At 37.7% G+C, this 26,435-nt stretch overlaps 1 protein-coding gene across 7 annotated transcripts in view; it reads left to right on the top strand.

Annotated features, from left to right (window-relative positions):
- TBC1D22A (TBC1 domain family member 22A) overlaps window positions 1-26,435 on the top strand; it is a 422,295-nt gene that overhangs the window by 198,845 nt on the left and 197,015 nt on the right. For all 7 annotated transcript variants that reach the window (XM_067564390.1, XM_067564388.1, XM_067564386.1 and 4 more), the window contains one exon: window positions 2,416-2,491. In XM_067564390.1, the coding sequence (XP_067420491.1) occupies window positions 2,416-2,491 (76 nt within the window). The remainder of the gene's footprint in view (window positions 1-2,415; window positions 2,492-26,435) is intronic.

Below are 26,435 nucleotides of genomic sequence, written 5' to 3'. Positions count from 1 at the left end.
GGATACAGGGAAATGGTGGAGGCCTGAGGCAATGTAATGTGGCTTAACGGGAGAATGAGAAGGGAAAAGGAGTGATATATGAGAGGCATATTTTAGTCAGGTTTTTTTAAGCCAGGCTCATGGGTTTTTTAGATCTGATTTATAATTTTTTTTTTTTTTTTTTTTTTTTTTAATATCTGGGTTTAGCAGAACTATTACAGCTTGCTACATTTTCTGTCTGGTACTTAATCCCTTGTCATAGGATGGAGATATGTATGACAAGGGGAATTTACTGGTTATCTGTGTGTTGTAGTGCTCTCTTCTTCTATCTTTTTCTGCCCTGTGCTGGATATTATGGTGTTACTTTATTATTTATCTTATTATCTTGTGTACTAATTTTTCTCTGTGGCTCTGGAAATATCTCTAATGAATGGAAGGGATGTAATCTGGGGGTTGGGGGAACTTTACAACTCTGTGCCTCGTTTTCCAGTTGGCGGCATCATAGTGGTGTTGGTACGTCAATTCACTGTTCTAGAGTGGGCAACAGACTATAGTACGAGTACGTAATTTGCAAAATCGAGGACTAATATAGGTTAGAATCCAACATATTTTAAATAGGCACTATGTAAACTTTCCAACAAACCTCTGCCAATATAGCTGATCTGTAATATCTGTTTTAGTGCAGTCCTTGTTTTCTGCTTATCAGAGGCTTCTAATCATGCTAATTTGTCTGATTATTTTTTGGTAGTCGGAAAAATGCTCACTGATGAATAAAGTCATAGTGTCTTTGGGCTTGATCCAAATCTCATTGAAGTTGGTAGAAAAAGTCCCATTTGCTTCAGTGGAATTTGGATCAGGCCTCATAGTGAGTTTATTCAAAATAGAATGCATTTCCTTACTGTATATTGTGTTTATTCAGTTCACTATTATCCACAATTAGTACACTTTATTTCCATATTCTGCGGTGTCCTATTCTAATTTATATAAAGATTGTTAAACACAAAAAATGTTTTGATATTTTTGGTCAGTTTTAGGACATTGTAGGTTTTAAAGATCTAAATTACACTTTCTAAATTTTTATAAACCCTATAAATATAATAGAAAAAATTAATCTGACAATGTCAAAATTGTTGTATTTAAAAAAAAAATACTATTAAATATTCAACCCTGCATTAATGCAAAATTCAGTTTACCCCATTGAAATCAAGACAGGAATGGAAAAATTAATATTCTAACAGCAATGATGGTTTTATTAGCATGATTTTGGGATGGCTACACAGCTCATCAATGCATGTTACAAGTGAATTATGCAAGTCATCTCAGTTGATGTCAAAATATCTTTTAAACTGCATCACCTCATTAGTTATTTTGTCTATGCCACATTTTATAGGAAAGCAATTTTTAAAATGTTTTTGCTTTGTTTAAAAAAAAAAAATTGGTACTAGGCTTTCTTTTATTCTCTCTCCATGTTTAAAATTATGCCCTAGTATCATGACTGCTACTGTACACTGGGTGGGAGAGGAAGAATGCTACTAAATAATATTTAGAGATTCTACAGTGTATTGGAATAGTTTTGCTCTAGAAAAGACTGATAAGCATAGGTGTGGAGGGGAGAGTTTTATCTCCTTTTCTGAGGTATAACCAAAGTGTGGTATTCCCTCTCTATTGATTTTCAAGATATTTTCACTCAATACATCAGAACCCACTTCTGTGCACCTACAGTAATTTGCATGACGAGCTGCTATTTTTGTACTTTCAGATCAGGCATTTGCAAATACATATACTCAGTGTGTCTGCACAATTGTGGAATTCGCATGTTGTATTTGCATTCACAATTTTACCTGTGACTTTGGGCTTGTGGGGATAGATCTTCAACTGGGGTAGCTTGTTATAACTCCACTGAAGTGGAGCTAGATTGTTTCTACCAGGTAAGGATATGTGTCAGAGCTTTTGAAGATCAAACTCTAATCCTGTCACTGATTTAGGGCTGAATTTTTTCAGTTTCTGCAACTTGAACTTATGTAATTGTGGGGTAAAATGTAACCATTTGGTGAGATAATAGAAACCTTTGTATGGTAGCTTTTTTTAAAGCAGCTTTTTATCATCGGCTCAGAGGCTTAGAATATTAACATAAATTCCAATGGAGATGAATTAGCCAGTAGAGTACAAGTAAGGCAGACAAAAATGAAAGGTATGCCACTGCGCGTGGCTATCACTATTTACATCTGTTGAATGTGATTAATTACTGATTATTAATAATAAATATAGAGAAACAGAACTTTGATTTTTTTAAAAATAACATTGCCCTCATCTGAGAAGTTTATATTTTATAGAAAACAGAAAAATATATGGATTTAAATAAACAAATGAAAAATCCTCCTAATTTTTTTATTATGTATTATTTACATATTCTTTATATGATCTTTTCTTCCTTAGGATAACTACACCTTTGCACAGCCAGGGATTCAAAAGAAAGTGAAAATGCTGGAAGAACTTGTTAGCCGGATCGATGGTAAGTCTAAAAGCTAACTTAGACAATAAATAGTGCTTCATCGAAAGCCTTTAGTTAAAAGCTTTGCGAGTCATCTAGCCAGTATGAGTTCAGTTATCTACCATGAGAGTGTAACATAGCCTTTCTCAGGCGAGGTGTCATACTCAATCAACTTGTGGCATTGTGGCCTTTGCAAGATCACTGTCGTGTATCATGTAAAGGAAAGGCACTAGAGCATGAGCCACTTTCATTACTTTTTATTAAGGCAATATAATCAAAATTCAATGGCAATCTCTTTGCAGCAGTGTAATGGCCATATACAAAAGGCAGCCAGCATTTATTTCACATTAAGCTCAATGATTGTTGTAATTCGGCAGAGTCACAGTGGTTGTTTATGGTTGTCCTTCGGCACTATGTTTTGTTCCTTAGTGCATCATTTTGCTATCAAGAATGCCTGAATAATTTTTCTATGGAATCCAATTAATTACTACTCTGAAAATAACATCTTTAATATTATGGATAAATTACAGTGTGTGCAGGTATAATTTTAGATTATGCTTTCATGTTTTAGCAGGGCACTTTGAAATATTTTCTACCTTCATCCTTAAAATAATTCCCTTCATGAAATGCTGACTGTTGTATTGCTGTAATAGAGTTTAATTAAATGAAATTCAAGAGATAATACCTTTCCCATTCTATACATTTTCTCCTGATAGTTTGTTAAATTAATGAACAGGGCATTAACAAAGTGATGCCAAGCAGAACTAAGCATATATTTGTGACACTAGCCTGTCAATGATGAGAGAGAAAAAGAAATGTTATTTCTTAAATAGCTTAATACTGGATACTCTTCTTGAAAAGATGAATTGTCTTTTTATTATACATATTGTAAGCTTTTCTTGCACTAGTGTTTGCTGCAGCAAACTTTACATTTGTTTGCACTTATTTACACTGTGAATATTTGACGTCTCTATGTACCTTGTTAGTTTCACAACAAATAAAGGTTAATGACAAAATGAATAGAGGTGAATATTAAAATACTTTTAATGGTGACAAAATGGTGACAAAATGAGCACTATAAAACAACTGTACAGCAAATGAGTTTTTACTGAGGCATGTTGTAAAGATAATTTTTTTGCTGAGTTCTTTCTCTTCTGGTACGTTCGGGTACTGTACATAACTGCATGATCATTTTAAGGTTTATGCTGATGCCAGTTTCCTGATTCTAATTACTGTATTGGTAGAACCATATTAGCAGAGACTCTTACATTAAAGCAATTTAGATATTAATGCCTAGAATAACGGATTTCTTATATACACTTTTTTTGGTAAAAAACTAGTTTTTTCTCCAGTATGTTCTAAGCATTTTAATTGACAAATAATCAATTTTGATGATTAAATACAACATTTTGTTGCGCAAACATTATAATTTTTGGAAAAAAAAAATTGTTCAGTATCCAAGGAAGGAAGTGATGCTAAGGGCTCTTTTGTGCTATTAATGGAGATGGTTGAATATTTTTTCTTATGTCGATAAGGTTTGGAAAGAAATTAATTATTCTTCAGTTTTGCCAGTTGGCTTTAAAAGATTTTTCCAGTTAATAGATCCAACTCATTAGTCTCTCCTTTACCAGTTCTAAGCATTGTAAGTAATGTGTATTGCAGATTTTTATCTAATTAAAATATTTTGGTGTGCATTTTCAGTTTCTTCTTCAAGTGATTGTCCACATGTATTCCACTTCTGGTGTATATGCACTCCTTGGTTGTGAAATTGAATTCTTTTGAATGCCAGTGTCCGTTGTAGCTATGCCTGCATCCTGAATACCCTACGCTGCTCTGTAACCAGTGGCATAAAGGGTGGGGTTGTCTCAACTGCCTCTCAGTTCTTTTTTTTACTGCCTGTGGTAGCCTGATAGAACTTATCTCTGCAATATGCAGTTTCATTTTATTTATCTAGTGTTGTAGATACAGTTTTTAGTATAGTTTAGTTTAAACTTGTTGACGTGTGATGAAAAGGAAGAAATTTTAGGTAGGAGGTGCTGTAGCCCCAGATACCCCTTGACCTGGCAGAGTCAAAATCTCTCAGATTTAAATCCTATCCCTTTTGCAATGCAGCTGTTCTTATTAATGATTGACATTTTTAAGTGCTGTTTTGGTCCATGTGGAGCACATATGCCACTTGAGTGCTCAAAGAGGGAATCACTCCTAAAACTTTTCCTCATGACAAGGTCCTCGAAGACATCCTCCCAGCTGATTGAAAAGATAACTTCCAAACTGGGCCAGACTGTCACTCACTGCTTTGATAAGTCTTGAGTCCAGCTCCAGACTTCAGTCCTCGTCAGGAAAGTCCCATTCCTTCACTGTGTAACTAGCAAGAGCCTCCCAACCCTCCTTGACCGTGTTCTGATCAGACAGAGAAAATAGTACTGCTTTAGAGTGATGGGAGAGAGACATCTCCGCAGTCTGCATTGTGCTGGAGAGGCAGTTAAATCTCAAGATTGGGTTACCAGATGGCCATGGTGCCATTTCCTGAACTGGTGAGTGCCTCAACCAGTATCAAAGTACTGCCACTAAAACACTTGGCACCAGCATCCAAGCTACCTGCACGAGCACCAAAGCACTCAGGATTGAAGCACCGGTACAGACAAAGGAGAGCTTTGCCCTGTCATTTGCAGCATATACCATGCTACCCATTCATGTGCACGGTATGCTGCTGGAACTGACCTTCTCTGTACTGATGAGATTCATAGTACTTAGTGAGTTTAACAGTAACTGTCTGCATGAAGTCACTATTGCTGCCCGCTACTAAAAATGCCCTGGTGGCGTCTGGGTTGGCTACCTCAATTCCTGCATGGGACATTTAAGGACCTTCTAGAATTTCCAAGAGAATGTCTTCCCATATAGAAGAGAGAGATTTCTGTTCTGCATGTGAACAAAATGGACAAATGTTGTTTGCATACTTACTGTACTCTCCTCACTATGAGGCAAGCTGCTCTGACAGGGAATTCAGATAACACAGGATGAGATATTGTGAACCTAGCGATGACCCCCTCTTGACATCCTCCAGGGCCTACTATATTCCTATTTGATGTAATTGTGGCCATTCCAGGCCCCTTGGGGGATGCAACTCAACAGAAAGATTTCATTGGCTGTTTCTGCCTCTAAAGCTAGGTTCTCCTCACCTCTTAGACCACCTCAAGAAAAGCAAGTGGTCCACCATACTCTTCAGTATCAGGACCAGGATTTAGGGCAAGAAGACCTGCAAGGGACAGATGTCAACCCTATCACATTGACAATATTGTCATCTTCACCTGATAAGGTTCTTACTCCAATTGTTTCAACACAGCCAGATGACTACCAGATGTTGCTGGAGCTCCTCTGGTGAATGGTTGGCACCCGGGAAATTCCCGTAAAAATATAGTGCAGTTCCTTCAGTTCCTGGTAGGTTGGCAATGTGAATAAATGAAGTCTTGTTGGATCTAGCAAGGGATCTATGGCAAACCTCAGCGTCAGTAGTGCCCACTTCAAAGATGAATAGATGCTACCAAGTGCTCTTGAAGGGGATTGTACATATCTATAATCACCGAACATTGGGACCCATACTGGTTGCAGCTGTGCACAACTGGTTTAAACAATAGGCCCAAAATGACACCAGAGGATAAAGCCCCCAAAAGACTTGATCTCTTTACTATAAGGTCTGTTCCTCAACCAGCTTACAGATGTGCTTTTCAAACTACCAACTGCTCCTCGCTAAATATGACTTCCTGAACAGGGACTGAGCATCAGTTTATTGAGACTCTCCCTCAGGAATGCAGGGAAGTACTTAAAGCTGTGGTGTGTAAGGGGCACTTCATAGTTTTCACCTCCCAGTAAGCAGCATTAGGCTGTGTCTACACAGGGCTACTCAGGAAAGTTAAGGCAAATCAATTAAAGGTGTGAAGGCAATTTGTATAAATTAAAGCATGCCCGTGTGGATCCTGATTTATTCAAAAAATTGAAGTCACTTTCCATTTGGGCAATGCAGAAGCATCTGCTATCATAAGAGATCCCAGTAGCAATGATTCTAGACTTAATTTCTAGTCCTGAACCATTTGAGGCTCTGCGTTATCTCCATATGAGTCCATTTGGTAGCTCTCTCTGCTCATCATCCTCCTACAGAGGGTGTCACAGTCTTTTCACATCGGTTTGGTTGGTAAGTTCTTCAAAAGTGCTATTCATGTCTTTCCATCAATCAGATAACTTCACCCTCCTGGGATCTCAATGTAGTATTTTCAGCATTAATGAGACTTTTTTTTTTTTTTGAACCTGTGACTACCTTTTTATGGGCAACCATCACATCCAGAAGAATAGGAGACACCTTAGCCCATTGAACGACCATAATATACAGTATTCCAGAAGGACAAGGTAACATTCTGGACTGGTGTACATTACAGAGGTTTGTCGACAAAAGTCAGTTTTTGTTGACAGAAAAGTGGAGGTGTACACATTGAAATGCTCCTCCCGCCGACGTAACTCCCTTGCTATGCTGACGTAATAAAACCACCTCAATGAGATGTGTAGTTCTTATGTTGGCACAGATAGGGTGATGCAGTGTCAGTGTAGATGCTGGTTCTTTACATCGGCTGTTGTCAATTTAATTGATAAGAAAAACAGGCATCTAGAGCCACGCTGTCCTCTGTTCCTCTGGAGAGCTAGGTGGCTGGAACCTACTCCCGGCTGGCAATGGGGAGAGAAGCCCCAGGCTTCCCTGGGCTCCCTGCAGGGAGGGGAGAAGCCCTGGGGCAGCACACTGGAAGCCCAGGAACCTGAGGGGTAGCCAGGCTCTGGCAGGGAGCTGCCAAGGTTGCTGAGAGACCAGGCGCTCAGCTCCCCACACTACCCCTTTTAGGTCAGTAGAAGTGCTCCTGATGAGGACACATACCACTGACCCAAGGAGGGTGGTGTGGACATCAGCCACCGCATTAATTATTGTGGTGGCTGTAAATTGACCTAATATAGGTCAACTTATCTTTGTAGTGTAGAGAAGGCCTAAGACTTTACCTGAAGTTCTTACACAGTGTGAGACTTTTATCTAAATCATCTGGCAGTTACCTTCCTTAACCCTCATGCTAGTCTAGAAGAAACTAGGCTCCACAATTTAGACATAGAAAATTGTTTTCTACCATTTGAACCAAATGAAGCCATTTGGGAATTCACCATGATTGTTCCTGGCCTTTTCTGACAGGATGAAAGGTGAACCTATCTCCACAGACTATCTAAATAGGTTTTGGACTGCCCTAGACTGCAGTAAGATGTAGCACATTTGAACCTCCCTATGTAGATCAGGGCCTGCTCCACCAGAACTCAAGTGGCTTCTGCAGCTTCACTAAGAGGCATGCTACTTTCAAAGATTTGTAGAGCAGATATCTGGCGTTCAGTTCACACCTTTACACAGCACTACTCCTTGAGTGCTCAAGATCTGATGCCTCATTGTCAGAACTCTCCTGCAGTTCTTGTTTCAGTAGACTCTGAGCACCCACCTTTTGGACATGAATTCACTGCTTGTGAAGCAACAGAAGTGGAATACATGTGGACAATCACTCTGAGAAGAAAGAATGGTTACTTATTGTACAGTAACTGTGGTTCTTCAAGATCTGATATCCACAGGTATACTATGATCTGCCCTTCTTCCCCATACGACAGAATATTGTATCACCCTGGCGAAAGAACTGAAAGCTGATTGCAGCTGCTCACCCTTTATGACCTTATCTGCATGGCGCTAGAGGATACACAGGGACCCAATGTACACTTCTGTTCAAAAGAATCTGATCTTGTGCTCATGTGCATCAGAAATGGAATTAATGTGGATATGGATAAAACATCTTGGAGAACCACATTTATTGTAACCATTCTTTTCCCAACAGGACACTATTAAAGTAATACAGCTCGGAATATAAATCACATTCACAATTGTCTCAGATTATTTTCTGGATTCCAAATAAACCCATTTTTCATTTGTCCTTTCTTCAATATATGCTTTATTTAAATTGTGTAACAATCAGTGAACAAGTTCTGGGTATACACACAAACTGTACCAATAGTGCACCAGCAACATTTTGTTTACTTTGAGTCTTACTGTAAATAAATAATTGTTCTGGGGAAAAAAAAAAAAAGTTACAACCCCCAAAGCAAAATTTTCTGTATGGTAGAATTTCCTAAGTAAGTAACAGTTAAGCCCAACAAACATGAGTATCCTTTTCAATTTTTTCATACTATCATCTGAAAAAACCTGTTGTGTACACTGATAAATTATAACATCTTAAATTAACCTGATTAACTGTATGTACTCTGAATAGTTAATCTCTAAATTTTACTTAGTTTTGGTGCTGAATTTTAACAAACTCATTGTTTTAAACAGAAAAAAAACCCAAGTGTATTTGAACAATATAAAGTGCTGTGTGCCTTAAAACAGAAGGAAATAGACAAGCAGAATGTGAATATATTTTTAAACATTCTTTAAATATTAGTTGGGAAGCAAAGTCTAGGCACCATTAAGATATAATGGAACTATGGTTCAGAATGCATGAAGAATTATTATTCGAAGGTAATTGTAGCCAGCTGTGTGTAGCTCAAAAGCTTCTCTCTTTCATCATCAAAAATTGGTCCAATAAAATATATTAAATCATCCACCTCATGTCTCTGAAGAATCATTAGTAATGCAATACACAGTACTGTAGATTATGTACAAAATATATTTTAAAGCATCAGTCTTTTAAAATCCATGCTGTGCCACCTGTTGGACATATTCCATCAGTAAAAGAAGATCCAAACCTATGTATGTTAAGCTGAACTGACTTGTGTATTACAGGTCCTGTTGATTTCTTAGCACCTTTCAGTGGTTGACACACACAGCTGCATTAGTGTCAGCTTTGAAGGAAGTTATTTGACTCCTATTTGATATAAAGGAGAGAAACCTTCTGAAGAGAACTGAGAATTGTGGCAGGAAAAATAAATTGAAAGGGTTTTTGTGGCTGCTGATTGTGTGAGCACCCCAACTCAATCTGTTTGTACAGTTCAATTTGTATCTGTACAAACTTTCATTCTGATGGGGCGGGTCAAGAGAACTCGTTGGAGAAAATCGTGTTCAAGCAGAGGTTCTGGTTAGTAGAAATGGAAGAGACAGAGTAGAAAACTTCTTAAGGGAAATAGCTCCTAAAACAAAGTTGGTCAATGTTTTCAAAAACTATGTACTTAAGTGCCTGGACCTACATAGTATTCTGGTTCTTTGCAACTCCAGCATTGCCAATTCTTGCTATTTTATCTTGGTTTTTTATTAAATCTCTAGCTCCTGGAGTCAGGTGATTACATAAGAATTACATACTTTCATTAAAATGTTCATTAAAAGTTTCTAGCCCTCATTATGGCAGAGAAGCTTGGAAATGTCAACCCTAAAGGCTCAAAAACCAAAAGGCAAGTAATAAGAACCTAGTGTTTCTTTTCTTTAAAATCACATGATTTTAAAACCAATCTCATGATTTTGTGGGACCTGACTCAATATTTTTGAATATATGAGCTTTGTAATACTGCACTGAATTCTGTGTTAATTTTGGAACTGGCATCTCAGGACTGCTAAATTTTCAAAATATAACTTAATTAAGGTCAAATGTTCATGATTAGAAGCCAGTCATGAGACCATGTCTGACCAGGTTCCAGGAACAGCAGTTTTTATTTCCCCTCTGTTTCTCTTTCCTCCTGTTGAGACAGGGCAGAACGAGCCACTCAAGAGGGGAACAGAAGTTTAATTCACAGTTCAGTATCCTGCCTTTATTAAAAGGCAAGTTCAGAAGAAAAGAAGAGTTAAGAGGTTTCTAAATCATTCCCAGTTTTGCTGAGAAAAATGTTTCAGGTAGTGTTTCCAAGTTTACTGTTACTCAGAAGATATAATGGAGCAAATTCCGATTAGTGAAATTCTCCTCAGATTTAGTTGGTGTATAGGGAACCCTCCAAGCATGCTAAGAATTGTCCTATGCATAATGGACATAAAAAAAATTGGAGTTTACTACTCACCAGTTTAGTGAAGAGAGAAATACATAGAAAAAGGAACAGAAATATAAAGAAAAATGAAAATTTGTAAATTTAAATAAGACAGAATCACAGGAGGAAAACTCTTAGAAAAGAAATGCGTAATAAAAATGTCAAAAATAGAAGCTTTACAAATAATAGTTTTTAGGATTGAAGAAGAATGAAAAGAATGACATGGAAATGCAGGAATCATGTAAATGTGTTAAAATAATTTTTAATATAGTTAATCATTTTGTATATGTTCAGTGACAGGTAGTTTCACTTGGTGAATTGAAAAATGGGTGAATTTCTTTTTCAAAAGTTCAATGGCTTGATCTGATTTGCATAGCATGTTGTCAGTACTTCAGTTCCTGTCTTCTGCCAGGAAAGTGCAATAAAATATGGAAACGAATGAACATAACAAAGTTTTAATTTTTATATTGCAAGTTCTTTGATGCAGGGACTATCATTTACTATATATTTGTATAGCACCTAACACAATGGACCCTTAATATAAATGTTTAATAAACTTAATATCCTTAAAACTGTTGGTTTTGTTTTGTCTTTTCTATTTCATTTTTTTCTCATTTGTCACTAAATTCTCCAAAATCCACATGTGTAATCAGAGATCTTGAAAATTACTATGTCTCATCCAGGCCGTGGTGAGTTAGTGATGCAAGTTTGTTCAAGAAGTTCTTCAGATAAGGCCCCCAAATAAGAAGCTGATTTTAATATTCAGATTGCTCTAAAATCCATATATGTAGAGAGATTATCTTGAAAATTGGTTGTCCAATTGGAACAACAAATTGGTGTCCAATAACAGGGACAGGGATTGGCTTTGGAAGAGTGGGGGAGAACACATTAAGATGAAAGGGACATTTCACATCTCTAAATTCTCGTGCTGTATTTTCATTTCCAGGTACTATTCTCCTTTAGCTGAGAATATGCCATCAAAATGAATGGGGAAATTCACAATCTGCAGTCATCTTATCCTGCAGAGGATTGTGCAGAATCCCTTCCCCTTACAGTAGGCCCCAAAATAGGGAATAGGGAGTCTGGGGCTTCTCTCTCTCTTCCCCCTTTTCGCTTCCAGCATGTAGATGGGCTCTTCACAGCCCGGTTACCAGTTTCCTTCCTCCCCATTGTCTTTCTAGCCCTCCTGAAGGTATGGAGGAGTCGGGGAGAGCAGAGCTGAGTGGTGGTCAAAGATTCCTAGGAAAACCCCTTATTCTACCCTGCAGATACCTTCCCCTCCCTCCCCCACTGCTACATGGGAAAAAAAAAGGGAACTTCACTGCTCAGAAACAGAGCTAACACAAAGTTAAGACTGGTTGGCAGTACCTTGTACCCTTCCAGAATGTCAGAGGAGTGTCTTTATTTCAAACATGCAGCAGACTTCCCCTACCATGCTGTAGGTAAAAGTCAAATGAGACTGGATACCAGAGTAGTTGATGTACAAAGTTGAGACCTTCAATACTTTTTTATAATCTGGTGGATTACATAAAATGTAAAAGTAACAAAATATACCATAACCACAAATTGAATTTGTGTAGGGAAAACTATATTCACATAACTGTATTTAATTAACAGAACTTTTGTGTGTTTTTGCTAACGTCATTGATTCTCGTGCCCCCTAAATCAATAGTGGAGGGGAGGACCTTAACAAAATAAGTAGCTGCTTGTGTAGATGAAATTTGTACAGACTGCTTGCTAGTCAGAATGGATTACCAGTTTATGAAAAGTTATATTTGCCCTTGAGTGTGAATCCATTACATTAGCAACTCAAGCAACCTTCATTAACCCAGTCTCATGGATCACAACTCCTCTCTTAAAATAACTGTCCTTGTGTGTAGTGCAGAACATTGCATCAGACTTTAAACAGCCAAGCTCCTTCATTCATCTTAAAAAAAAAAAAAAAAAAAAAAAAAAAAAAAGTTAAAACAAGCAGAGCTTTTACTGACTCATGATTAAGGAAGATCTTTAATTAAATTCATATGTACTATTTTTATAGGACACACAGATTTTGAAGTTATAGATTCATTGCTCCTGTTGTCAGGTGTTGGCTACATGTGTCAGTTCTCTCCGTGTGCTGCGCTTGTTCTGGCCAGGTAGCCAGTACAGCAGACCTTGATTGAACTGCTCAATAAATCCATGGGCCCGATTCAGTAGCGAAGGCACTTGGCCAGGTGATTGTTGACTAAGCCCAGTGCTAATGCCCTGTCTCAATGGTTACAGGTACACTAATGCATGTATGCCTGTGATAATGGACCGTCTTAGTGAAGGGCGGGATTCTCCATTCACCCTTAGCTAGACAAAGACACTTCCTTTGCGATCCTCTTTTATGCATGGATACAAACAAGTTACATTTTGCTCCTTTGATGTGGTTAGTTGCCACCTTCTGATGTGGTTAATCACCACCCTTTATCTTGTATATGTAGGCTCAATCAGAACATCTCTATCCATCACTGTGTCATCCTGACCTTATCTTTCGAAGGGGTCAGTTTGTCCTTGTTATCTTTGGGGAGTGTACGTGTACCATGCTTGGTGTTCTGGTACCATCTGTGTGGAATGTGCTTGCGTGAGGGTTCTGTGCCTAGTGCTTCTTAGGATTGTGTGTTTTTTTGCAATGCCAGCCCTGTTCTTGCCAAGTTCATGTATTGGATAGTGTGCCTGCAAGCAGGCATCTGCTTGAAAACAGGGCAAGGCTTGACTTCTGCTCACACAGCTAACTTTGCTTTATATTAGAAGAGCTTGACTGCTAGTTTTGCTCAGGCCTTATATCTTGACCTGTTATACTAGGCCTCATGTCTCAGGTTCTCACTTTCTACTTCAGCTCCATCTAATTCATCCAGTTGTTTGTTTACCACTTCTTTTACGGTAAAACTATTGTACAAACATAACAGGGATGGTCCCTGCCTCAGAGAGCTTACAGTTGAATACAGCTAGTCTAGCTCATTTTTAATATATGTCCATGTTTCATACATTAATGTTTTTATTCTAAGAATATGTTCATTTTTATCTTAAACGCTCCTTTGTTTCATTCCCTTTTCCTCACTCTGCCACTCCCTCTAGTCATTTGTTATGCCAATAGCTGAATTTTGTCTTTCGACTGTAAACTCTGAAAGTCATGGACTATCTCATTATTTGGTTGTGCAATACCTGACACAGTGGGTCACTGATGCTAATTTCTAGCCTGTTGGTGAAATTAGGTAATGCTGCTAACAGTGATCTTAAGATCTCTAATGTGAACTTTTCTTCTCCATTTTAAGTCATGTCCACCTGTTTCTTAAATTCCACTGTGGAGGTATCCAGCTTGTCACTTTTGTCTACGGAAGTTAGTCCAATGAAAGATCCTACCTCACCCACCTTGTCTTGAAAAATTAATTGGCATTTTCTCCAAATTTGCCATAGGGAAGAAGTAGTCCTTGCTGAAAGAAAATAAATCTGACAAAATAATAGCTTGATTTTTAATGACAATTCAATGCCTATCTGTAGCAGCTAAATTCACTATGGTTAAGATTACTACAACTAGCTGTAAGGATATTATTGATGTTTCATTTTAACATAAATATTGTTTTAATAGCATTGTTAAGGTTTTTGAAGTGTTAACTTGCACGTCACATGTAGGGTTGGATCTGAAGGTAAAGGTAAATATCATATAATAACAATTAATAGATTGAATCTAACCTAAATGATGTACTTAGTCTCAATAGTCTCTAGCCCATGCTGATTGATTCTTGCACTCATAGAAGTCTCACAGGAGTCATCAGCATATATCAAAGTGCAGGATTGGGGCTTTAGACATAAGTTGTCAAGCCTTAAGAAAATATTTTTACAAATGAAAAAAATTAAGAAACCCATCAAAACTAGGTCTGAATATTTATTTATTTATTTTTGTTACGTGTTGTTTGAGATAGATGGAAAACAATATTAAAGATATAAGTAAATGGCAATATTGCGTCTATCTCCCCTGGTTCATGATTTCTTTGTAATATTAAAAGTTCAGTAATGTGTTTTTTAAAAGTGTAGTACTCCAGCTTTTTTCTCCCCTGTGAACTGTCCTTTTGTGCATCAGTTTGCTAACTGTTGGATGATTTTCTTGTTGGCTTATTAGTGTTTGTATGATCCTTTAAAATAAATAAATAAAAGAAATGTGGTGATTGGAGGTTTATTTGCCAGGTTAAAAATATTAAAAATGAGGTATGTTATCATTTGAAAAAATAGGGAGATAATATTTTCTCAGGCAATGTAAGTTTGAGGGAGAATATTATGGTGTTGCCAGTAGTGTAAGAAAGGGTCATATAATTATTTAGGTCAATATATTGTTAAGAAAGTATTTCTGCTGACAACTTTTGTACTAGCTACTTTGAAAAAGAATGTAAATGTTGAGATTAAAACATTACTTATCACTTTAAAAGTAAGATTCATGGTTTGTTAAGGACATGCAAATTCCCACCATTCTGCCTGCTGCTGGGATTTTATTTACTCCCCAGAAGCATGAACCTTGGTTGCTGTCTTTGAATGTTAGAAAAAAGCCAATTTTTTTTTTTACATTAGTTATTTTGGTATTGACGAACTGAAAGTTTAAGCTTTAAAAATGAGTCATTCTTTTCTTCTTGCTTCTTTTGCTCACATTGGACAGCGGACTTGTCAGATACACCTCAGCGTCTTTAAAGTGGGATCTGTTGATGTTCACTTTTATGGAGTAACTTCTATTTCATTAAGCATGGCTGTTCTTAGAAGTCCAGATGAATAGACTTGGCTTCAGTTAAATTCATCTGTGTTCATTTATTTTAGGTTACAAAGCCATTTTTGACAGTCTGTACTGTAACTAAGGGCACGTGTGTGTGTGTGCGCACGTGGGAGGACTTTTGAACAAGAAGATAGTGATCACTTTTGAACTGTAAACACAGAAAATGAAGTGTATTTTAATGGTGAATTTATATGTTTAAATGGCTGTTTTGCAGCTACTTCCCTTTATGCAAGCTACCTCCTTTATAAAATGTAGTTTTTAAAAAAATCCACTTATGAAAATATTTTCGTGCACACAATTGATGTATTTGTTTAATTGCACCATACTGTGTTAGCATTCTTCTTAGAAAGTTTATCTTTAGATGCTAAGTGTCTAAAAGTTGGTTTTATGATCTATGCTAATCTTCTGTCTGTGCTAGCTGGTGAACAATAGTATCCCTGTACTTGCAGATTTACAGACATTACATTCATGGTTGTGCAATAACGATATCTCACTTAAAATGAGGATGTGTGTAACACATCCAAAATTAGAATATGGGTTAGTGGGTGTGCTACAATCCTTTGATCATTGAACTATTGATGCATATGGGCTAACAAATTAATCATATTGGTTGTGGGACCACAAAATATTAGGATCTCTGGGCACCCAAATTTGGTTGCTCCAATTTTTTCTGTGATGTTTGAGTTAGTTCACTGTATTCAATAGAATATCAACTTGAACTGTAAATACAGTTATGCATTTGGAGCTATTCAATATGTCAAAGTAGACTTGACAGTTCAATTATATAAACAAGCTATTTTAAAATGTAAGTCCCACAATCCATTGTAGCTGACCATTCTGATGCATTTAAAGGCTGTTCAGCTTGTATCTTGAGGATTTACTTCTCATTTGCAGAAAAATATTTTTCATTTCATTTTTGGATTTGCTGAAGCCTCTTATTGAAAGACTTCTTGTTCGTGTTCTGTTGAATAGGCTGTGATACATTTAGGATTAACTAGCTTTCCTGGTTTTTTTAATTTGATTCTTGGTTGTTTGTACAATGACTTAATGATGCAACCACTGTGATAGGCTAAGCTTGATCATTCTTCATTGTGACTCACACTAATGATTTTTTAAAAACTACAGTTACAGAATACTTAATTGTGTATGTAAAATTATATTGAGATGTACTGTATTGACGGCTACAATTTTTATACTAAGTGTATAATTAGTGATGAGGCTTTATATAAATATGAAATTGTATTCAAATATATGTTGAGAAAGGACAATATTTTAGCTAAAATATTGTCCTGTTGCCAGCTTCCTGGCTTTATAGGCCCCGCCTCTTCCTGCCCAGTTGGGCCTGCTTGCAATTGATTCCCTGCTCCCTGGCTTTTCCGTCAGGTGCAACTTGTGGAGTTAATAGGCCTACCTGGCCATCTTAACTCCTTCCAGTGCTGTGTGGGATGGACACTCCATCGCACTTTCATGGTGGTTTTCTGTTTTAATCAGTTTCAGTACAGATGAGAAGCTTCCCCAACCCTTTTGTTTAAATGATGCTATCCTGGTTAGTTTTTCAATACTCTGTTGGTTTCCTATGATCTCTTTTATGATTATAATAAGTGTATTATATTTGAATTGCTTGCATAGTGCCTTAGCATAGGAGTTGTTCAATTAGCTTTATAAACAACATTCTTGATTTAATATCTTTTTTTAATACCATGGAGGTTATTATGCTTTATATTACAGTAGAACTCAGAGGCTTTGGTCAGGATTAGGGCTCTATTGTATCAGTGCTGTACTGGACAAACACTTCTATTTTTCAAATGATCAAGGATTTACAGTAATAAACATGAATAGTTTGCTACTACTTATTTATATTGTGGTGACACCCCCAATATGCTGGGGGCTGAACAAACATGTAGAAAGACCATTCCTAGCCTGATGAGCATACAATCTTAAAAAAACCACGTAGGCTGGGGGAAAGGGACATAACATAAAAGTTAGGGATTGTTGGAGTAAGAACAGGGAAATGGAGAGAGAGAGTGGGAAACTGCATAAAATGAAAGTAAAAATTGAAAGGAAGGAGTGGAATAATTTTTTTTGTGAAAATCAAACTGAACAGGGAGAGTGAGTTCAGACAGTTGAAGGGAGTAATGGAATGAAGATGAACCAAGGGCTAGACAGCAAATGAGAAACATAGTCTGTTTCAGATTTGAGTGAATCATGATGTCAGGAAGTAGACAAAGTTTTCCTATCAGGAGTTGTGGCTGCTGGGCATGATGCCCCAGAGAAGTTCCTTTTGAGTTTCATTTGGGGATCTGGAAGGACCTGACTTTAACCTCTGCAAACATAGTAAGAGAGAGGTGCAATGGGAAAGAACACAAATCTTGAGTGTTGGAAGCAAACTTAGGGTACAGCTACACTGCACACTCCTTACAGTGGCATGTAGAGTGTAGAGTACATATGCTGCATGCCCCCCTAGCATGGGTATAAATAACAATGTAGATGGGGAGGCACTGCTTAGGTGAGTAGAGTACATACAATGTGGAACACTTAGGGTATATACCCTACACAGCTCTCTACACACTCAAACAGTCCCTGTCTACACTGCTGTTTTTAGTAGTGTAGTGTCCGGCTGCCTCCCTGCTGTGCAAGGAAAGGCTTCAGCGGTGGGAAAAGGCTCTGGAAGGGTGGAGACAGCAGGGAAAGGCTCTGGCAGTGGGAAAGAGTTTCATCAACCCCCTGCTTTGTCAATATTGTCATACTGCTTTGGCAATATAGTATTTCAAATAAAGCTAAACTTTATCACAGTAGGTCAACTAACTTGAACTGCCACAAGATATTATTTTAAAGTGCAGCTCTACTCTGAGGGTTGACTATATAAAATTTGGCTCCACCTCAATCAATTCTGAGTATTCAGAGTCATAGCTATTTAATGACTAAAACAAGATTTTACTCCTGATTACCCTTGTTAGCTCTTCAGAGGCATTGTAGCTCTGGAAGAGTGAGCTGGATTCTTGTGTGTCTTGCACAACATTCTAAATGCAGGTTTCTAATTTTGAATGTGTGAAACAACAAGAACCCAGCTTGAATTTCTGATTCCAGGTTAAGTTTGCAGGGTAAACATTTTATAAACTTAAACATATTTTATTTGTAAATTGTTCAGAGTTGATCTCCAGGTCATTGAGAGGCAATAAATGTATAGAAACCTACATTGTTGTCCTTTTGACACTCAGTTTTAAGAAGAATCACTCTTTTAAAACTCTGATAAAGCTGTAGCCTGTAATTTTTGTTTATAAGGATCCCATATGCTTAGATACTGAGGTTATTGCTTAAAATTACTTTCTGATTAAAAAATATTTTGAAAAATAGTTTTTAAAATCTGTAGCATGTGTGGATTTCAGAGGTAGAGTATTATCATGAAAAGGTAACAGGATGTTAGAGGCGTGTGACTTTTTTCGTGCAAATATACGTGCAATTTGGTACAATTCTAACTAATTGGTGTTCCTAATTTCAGTTGAGAATCCCAGATGTACAAGTTAAGTGTTTTCAAATTGGACATTGTTGCTAGCTGAATGCTCAGATTCGGGTAAATTTAAAACATTGAGAACATTTCTGATGCACCTGCACCTGCCAAAATGAAGAAATTAATCCAAGGTGTTTCTGGCACGGCAATAGAATAAGTTCCAGGATTAAGGCACCAGACGATACAATTCAGTGGGAACAGAGACCTTCAGTGCCATCGTATGGTCCCAGAAGTGACCACCAATTTTTAAAAAATTGATGGATTAGGGATGATGGATAGGAATATTCACCTTGTTTTCCAGCTTTTCAAGCTTCATGGGTTCTGGAGGAGATGAAAGTTCCACATCAGGGTACTAGAACTGACAGCTATTTGTCTAGTCTACAAGACGTCCTTCCTTTGATCAAGACCAAAGAGTTATCTGCCACAGAAAAACCGCAGTCAAATCTTTGAGGTTTTTGTACAATAGCACAAATATCTGTTTTATGTCTCAATCTGGCATTGTGTGTTCTGCAAGGAGAGTAAATTCTTGATTTCCAAGAAGAACTCCTGTTGTCACCAATTCTCCTTCAGAGTCCACTAAGACCAATGTCTTTGTCAAACTTCCCCTTCTTTGATTGGAATCAGGAATTCCTCTGTTTTTGTTCTGATTCCATTGGCTCAGGAAATCTGTCTGCAGGTCAGTTGAGATGAAGCCAAGATGATGTCAATAGCTCTAACTGGGTCTTGGCAGTTTTGACTTCAAACATTGTATGTCTGGTGTTGCATCGCTTTGCAAATTACTGGCTCTTTGTCTTTGGGATTTTGTAAGAATATCCACTTGAGCCTGAATCTTTTCAGGCTGACACCCTGACTTCTGGATTATTTACATGCTTGATGAAACTGTTCTTCAGAAGTCTAGTGAATCCTGTTGAAAAGCAGGACTTGTTGACCAAAAATCTGTAATTTTTAACATTCCTATCTATTACACTTTGAACATTAAGAACAGTTTGAATTCTACCATGCTGCATGGGTTGTTATTTTAGGTTCCATGCTAAGGCCAATGGTCCTCATTCACCTTATAATAGCCTCATTTGTTAAAAGGTTGCCACATGTTACCAGTAGGGTTGTGTGAGGTAATTTCTTTGCATTGATGGCTGTTGAATTTCTTCTTAATAATACACACAGCACAACTGAGGGTATTTCAGGTTGGATATATTCATTTAGCTACCCTGAGGGACATTCTTCCAATGTGGGCATAAACAACGGAAGGATTGGGGGACTTTATTCCCACAAAGATTAAATAAACACAGAGTTTGGAGCAGCAATTTGTTTATCTGACTTCATTTAAAATGGACAAATTTAGTCATGGTACAAAGCTACTCATTAATACACTATTCAATAGTTATTATTTTATTACTTTTTAATTTAATCCCCCAGGAGATGCAGTGGCCTGTGCCAGTAGCTGAGGGACCCTCAAAGGAACCCTCACCATCCCTAGCCCAAGAAGAAGTTCCCCTGCCCCTGCCAGACCCACTCTCAATAGGCGCAACAGAGTTATAAGTCCAGTTAGCAGGTTAACTTATGATGCACCTGGGGTGAATAGTGAGGAAGTAATACACTTAGCTCACAGACTTGTGGCAGCCATAGTAGGTTTTCTCCCCCTTTGGGGAAAACTCATGCAGTTGGTATAATCTGGAGCGTGATTTGCCAGGACCACAATTTCTCAGCTGGGGAGAGGATGTAAGCAAGGTCTGAGTGGTCCTTCCCTGCTGAGCCAGCTGAAAGGCGAGGCACTGTATTTCCCTGGGCACTGTATTCGAATAAGTACACCTAGGTGCTTAGCATAATTGCACTGTATCTGCATAAGCACATCTAGGTGCTCAGCATGATGGGAAATGGTCAGTTTGGCTGGTATTGGCTTACAAATCACTTCAGAGTTATTTGCAGGGGTAATGAAATGTTGCCCCCTTATTGTATTAACAAATGGCAGTAGAACTTTGCTTAGCATGTTCTGGTGAAAGATTCACTCTCATCTTAATAGGGCTCAGAGGCGGCTAGTTGAGCCCTGTGAGCGACAGGCAGCGTGGCCAGTAGAGGGGGTGCAGTGGTCGGCAGTGAAAGTTATCTCCTTTCCCCCAGCATGATGTGAGGTAAACTCGTTCGGATGAACCCCCTCCCCCCTGCGCTCTAGGTCTTCATCGACCCAGGACAACTGTTAGTGGGGGTGAGGAGAATCAAGAGCAGAGAAGCAAAGGATACAGGTCCACATACGCTGATGTAGGGTTCTCATGGGTTTTGTGTTTATGAATTTGTTTGCACTATTTTCCCAAACTAGTGCTGAGTTTTAATTCCTTTCTTTTATTAAAAAGATTTTTTTCTACACTCAGACTCTGTGCTTGTGAGAGGGGAAGTATTGCCTTTTGAGGGCACCCAGGGGATAGTGTGTAATTTCCCAGGTGACTGGGTCGGAGCTCGAGCCGGTATCTTTGACAGGAACCCCTAGATATGAACCCGGCCTTGTTGCTGCTGACTTCAACTGGCAGAAGGGTTGTATTAGTAAATAACCTTTTCTTTACAACATATCATACAAGTTCAGTAATAATAGTTAGGATATAAATGCTTTTAAATAGCACCTGAAATTTATCATTTTAAACTTTAAAATTGTAACTGGATTATTGCGCTGGTTGTGTTGATGTCATGCATCCACAGATAGCCCCTAAATCTTGTGGCTCCTTGCCAGAGGGAAGTAACCCTGAGAGGAAGATCGGAGAGGACCTGCTGGGGGAAAGTGAGAGGGGTTGGAGTCAGTGGCACCAGCAACAAGAGGGGAGCTGCCTCTGTCCCCTCTTAGAATAATAAATAGATGTTTTGTTGTTTCTGAGCTAGTACCTGTGTCATCGTTCCAGTTTGCCGATTTGTGCTAACCCACCAAGAAGGAGATGGTGAGGTTACACATCTATATGCTAAACAGCATTTGTTTCTATACATTGAATTAATTGGGATAAAACCTAATGCTCTTCACAGCTGCAAAAACAGTATTAAAGATCTGTAGATGGAAGCTGGGACTTGGAGGCTGTAGGTCAGATTCCAAGTCCTAACACTTCTAGGAAGGTGGAAGTCAGTGTAAATTCTTTATATGCCTGGGTTCCACAGTTCCTTGTAAAGGAGACTGTGATATACTGGAGTGCAATCCAGACCAGTGAGGGGCTGTGTCACCCCCGCCCTGCAACTTTGGATGCCTTAAAATACCTTAATAGTAGTAACTCCCACCTAGGCCGATCACAATCAGTCTTCCAGCATGCAAGTCATACCCTGGGTATAACTGCTGCCTGCCAGCGACACTTTGGCTGCATTTTGGCTCTTACCTTCACTGGTTATACTTCAGGATGATCCCAATGTTCTTGCAGTCCTGGATTTTGCACCAGAAATGTATGTCTTGTACTGCCCAGTCTTTGCCTGGACAGTCCAAATATATTATTATGATTATTATTTATTATTATTTTCCTTTAAGGGAACAATATACACCAGTGTACCACCTCAAATGGAGTTACCCAGATACTTTTTAACTTAAACTAGATTAGATAAAACAATAAAATAAGTTTATTAACTACAAATAGATGCATATTAAGTGAGTACAAGCAATGAGGCATAAAAGTCAGAAATGGTTACAAGAAAATAAACATAATGCTTTCTAGAGCCTAGCTTAACAAACTGTATTAGTTTCAAAGCAAAGTGTCTCACCACATGCTTCCAACAGCATTACTGACCAAACTCTTGGAGTCAGGACTCCTCCGCCTGAGTCCAGTGGCTGTTTGCTGTGTCTTCTCAGGTGCAAAGAATGAGATGTACAGGGAGAGAGAGGAGACAGGTCTTGGAATTTGTTCCTCCTCTTTATAGTTTTTCAGTCCCTCTTTGAAAAGCATTTCCAACTGAGAACCAAAAGACAGGGAGCCTGGTGTAGGACAGAGACCTCATACTGTTTCTTGGCCAAGATGCAGATCTTTGTCTCTGCCCCCCTTTCTTGCCAAAGAATATATGCTTGATAGGTGAGGGCCCATCAGTTTTGTTGACACCTGGTGAGACATCAGCTTGAGACACTGGTATAGCCATTCCCCAGACTTATCTGGGAAATACACTTCAGTCACGATTTCATCTTATGTTCATAACTTTACACATAAATTTGCTACATGAATTTTACCATAATATTACTGATCTCCAAGTTATGAGTTTTCAAATGATGCCTCACAAGGTGTGCCAGGTACAGAGATTATTACATTAGTGTGCATAGTGTGAATACAGGTGTACATTCTATCACAGAAGTGAAAATATTGCTGTGGTCATGTGATGTCTGTGTTGCATGAAGTAGGCAGCAATAATGGTAATGTTTCCCCATTTGATACCATGTATATATGGCAGGACAATTTACTGTCTACTCTTGAGATCAAACTGTTCCAGCATATCAGCAAATTTGAGAATAAACTAAGTTCATTTTTATTTCTTCTCAAAATCATCTATTTAATATTCACTGGAACAGCAGAAGTGATAATCAGATACCTCTAATTGCCAGGAAGTGTTTTTACTGTGATACCCAAGATAAATGTCTAACTAATCATGAGGTAATGAAATTTCAAACACTGAAATTATTTTGACTAATTATTTGAGCACCATTTTTTTCTTCCAAAAACTGTAATATTTAAATTAACCCAAGGTATGATCTTCATGATCAAGGATAAATGTCAAAGAATATCACAAGTAATAATTTCAAACTCAATTTGAAATTAACATGGGAAGATTTTAAATGCAGACTGTTTAACATTTCTAAAATTGCTCTCCAATTTCATTGCAGTTAACTGTCACATTTTGCAGTTAAGACTTACTAAATTTTATATTCTTTACTGGGGGGAAGGAAACCAAATTGCTCCATTGATCAGGATAGAAAAATGAATAGAAAGATGTTTACTAATGATTTAATGGCAGACCATGGCTCAATAGTTTTTTTAAAAAAAGTGTAAAACTGAAGAGCATGAGTCAGCCCACATAAATTGTTAGGCACTGAAGAATAGACCAATCCCACAAACATACCTTTTGAATAGATGGCCATTCTTCTCTTGCACTACAGGTCTCTCTTTTCATAGGGTTGACATTACTTCTTCAGCTTATGCGTGACAAACCTGCAGGCCAAATATCAGTGAAATTTTAAAGAAATAGGCAACACGTGAAAAGTATGCCACATCTTCAATGTACTTAAAATATTTCAGACAGGGGATTAAAACTTCATGACAATAGCTTTTTTGAGTGGCACATTGTCTTATTTGGTATCCATTTAGATAATCCTTCCAAAATATTGATTGCTGACATTAATAAACAATTGTTAAATCTATACATTATTGTTATATAAATATTAAAACAGAGGGTGACAAATAGTTTGACAGTGTAGGTTGTGAGTTACAAAAGGTATACAAATGGTTTCTGAAATGTTACATGAATTGTTTTCCAGTCTGTTTACCCTATTTGGCTCACGTTTCTTCATATAATTGTGGTATTCATTGTTAATGCAGTTCTCTGCTCTATTATCATAGTCGCATAACATTACCACTATTTACCTATGTCAGAATGGAGCTGCTTAAAACTATAAGCACTTCTGTAAAAGGTATTATCACTACTTCAAATGCTAGGCTTGTTTCCATCTGTTGCAAGCAACAAACTTGTATATGCAGTCTTGAACCTTTTACTCTGAGTAAAAGTGAAAGGGGGGCTAAAATGTAAACTAATAAATGGACCGTTTCTACTTTTTTAAATGTCCATTTTACTGCACATGCCACTTTTACCAAATTCTGTTGTGCTCCAAAAAAACTGAATTCAATGGACGCTAGACTTAAAACTGTTATAACTGAAGACAATTTACAACAGGTATAAGTGAAGACAGAATTTTGTCTATACTATTTGCCACAATATTTTCCAACTTTAATTTTAACTGCTTTTGTTTTTACCTGGAACAGTACAGTATTGTGTGACGGAAAAATACCAAGATGTCAAAAAGTTTTAGTGTACTCAAGTATTTAGTTCCCAAATTTTGGACATTTACTTTATAAATAGGTTATGATTATTTATGTAGCTTTTTGTGTATGCTATTCACAATTTAAGAGAGAACGTGTTAGACTGCAATACATGCAGCATCTTCAACATGATCTTTACCTGTCATCTTCTAAGGAAATAGTTCTCTGGATCTATGGATTATAATTTTCTATTTCAGAGGATTTGTGATTTTACAATATTTATAAGAAACACTATTACACTAGTTCAGTAAAGCTGTTAAAATCATGTAATTTTAATTTTCCAAGGTATATGCAGTTCCCTGATGCAGAGACCCAATTTGCTGCATGATAATCAAAAGTTAAGTTCTCTAAAGAGAAATAGCAAAGCTTCTAGTGCATAAAACATTGTACTTTAATTATCTTTTGCCAACAATTTGATTAGTAATTTTGTTCTGTACCGTCTTTGCTGAACCCTTTTCACTGTTTGTCATTCTTCAATTTATAAAACTTTAGTTTGTTTAAAGCAAGTAAAAATGTTTTCATGTATTAGTTGAAATATTAGATCTTCATTAGCTAAGAAAAAATACTGCACAATGTGAAATACACAAAGTATACTGCTAAGGATTTCTTTGCTCGAATTGTCACATTTATCGGTAGAAACTGGACACTGGCTACAGGCTTGGTGACAGACAAGGGGTCATAACTTCATTAAAACACAAGTTGCTAGACCGCTTTAAATCACTCTCTGCAGTCAGAGGCCAAGCTGTAGAAGCTAATAGACACTATCCCATGCCCCAGTCTGCTGGGCTGAGGGCACAAGCCCTTTTATTTGCCTTTTTCCTGAGAGGAAGAGTTGGGTCCTCTAAAGCCCAGTAATAGATTTTCCTTCTTTGGCCCTTTTAAAAACCGTTTCTGAAATTTACTGCAGGACATATTAGTGAGTATTGATCCTTGCACAGTTGTGATGGTGACAATCTTCACAAATTTGTACATACCTGAAGACAGTCTCATGGCACCATTTTCTCCTATGTTGAAATAACCTGCAAATTTGTGGTTTCCTAGTTTTCGTTTGTGTATATGTTGAGGCAGCAAGGGAGGAAATGTGTTCCCTCCATACAGGGAACTGGGAATTCAGTTCCTTTAAGATGTGTTTCCTGGAGGAGAGCGTGCAGGAGGTTAAGGGATATTCACTTTAATAGCCCCTAAACTGATAGTTTTCAGATTGTTACATAATTCCTTTCCTGCTAGACCAGGAGGAATGGAAATTCCTATTGAATTATATGGTCTCTGCCCCGTATTTTCCATTGTGCTGGTATTTAAAAAAAAAAAAAATCATAGTCTCAATCACTTGTCATCTTGGGGAGCTGAGAGTAAGTAGAAAAAATGGTGGCCTGCTATTCCTTATGTTGTGATTTTGGGAATGGCCAGTAAGCTTCTCTTTTGACTTCATTTTCTCTCCCCACTCCTTGCCCCTCTCTTCATATCACCCAAAGCTCCCCAGGCCTCTTTCCCCAGGAGGACTTCTTTCTTCTTGTCTGTCTCCCCATCCATAAAGCAAGAAAGAGAACCAAACTTGTCCCAGATGAGTGAAGCAGCTGGTACACTGAGACAACAGGGAATAGGAAGATATGGTCTCAGCTACAGCAGCTACCT

This window comes from Emydura macquarii, unplaced genomic scaffold (genome assembly GCF_026122565.2).
Source record: "Emydura macquarii macquarii isolate MOO-44397 ecotype Brisbane River unplaced genomic scaffold, CSIRO-AGI_Emac_v2 contig_2636, whole genome shotgun sequence".
Taxonomy (NCBI): Eukaryota; Metazoa; Chordata; order Testudines; family Chelidae; genus Emydura; species Emydura macquarii.
Note: the sequence above shows the minus strand (reverse complement) of the source record. Positions and strands in the feature narration are given on the sequence as shown.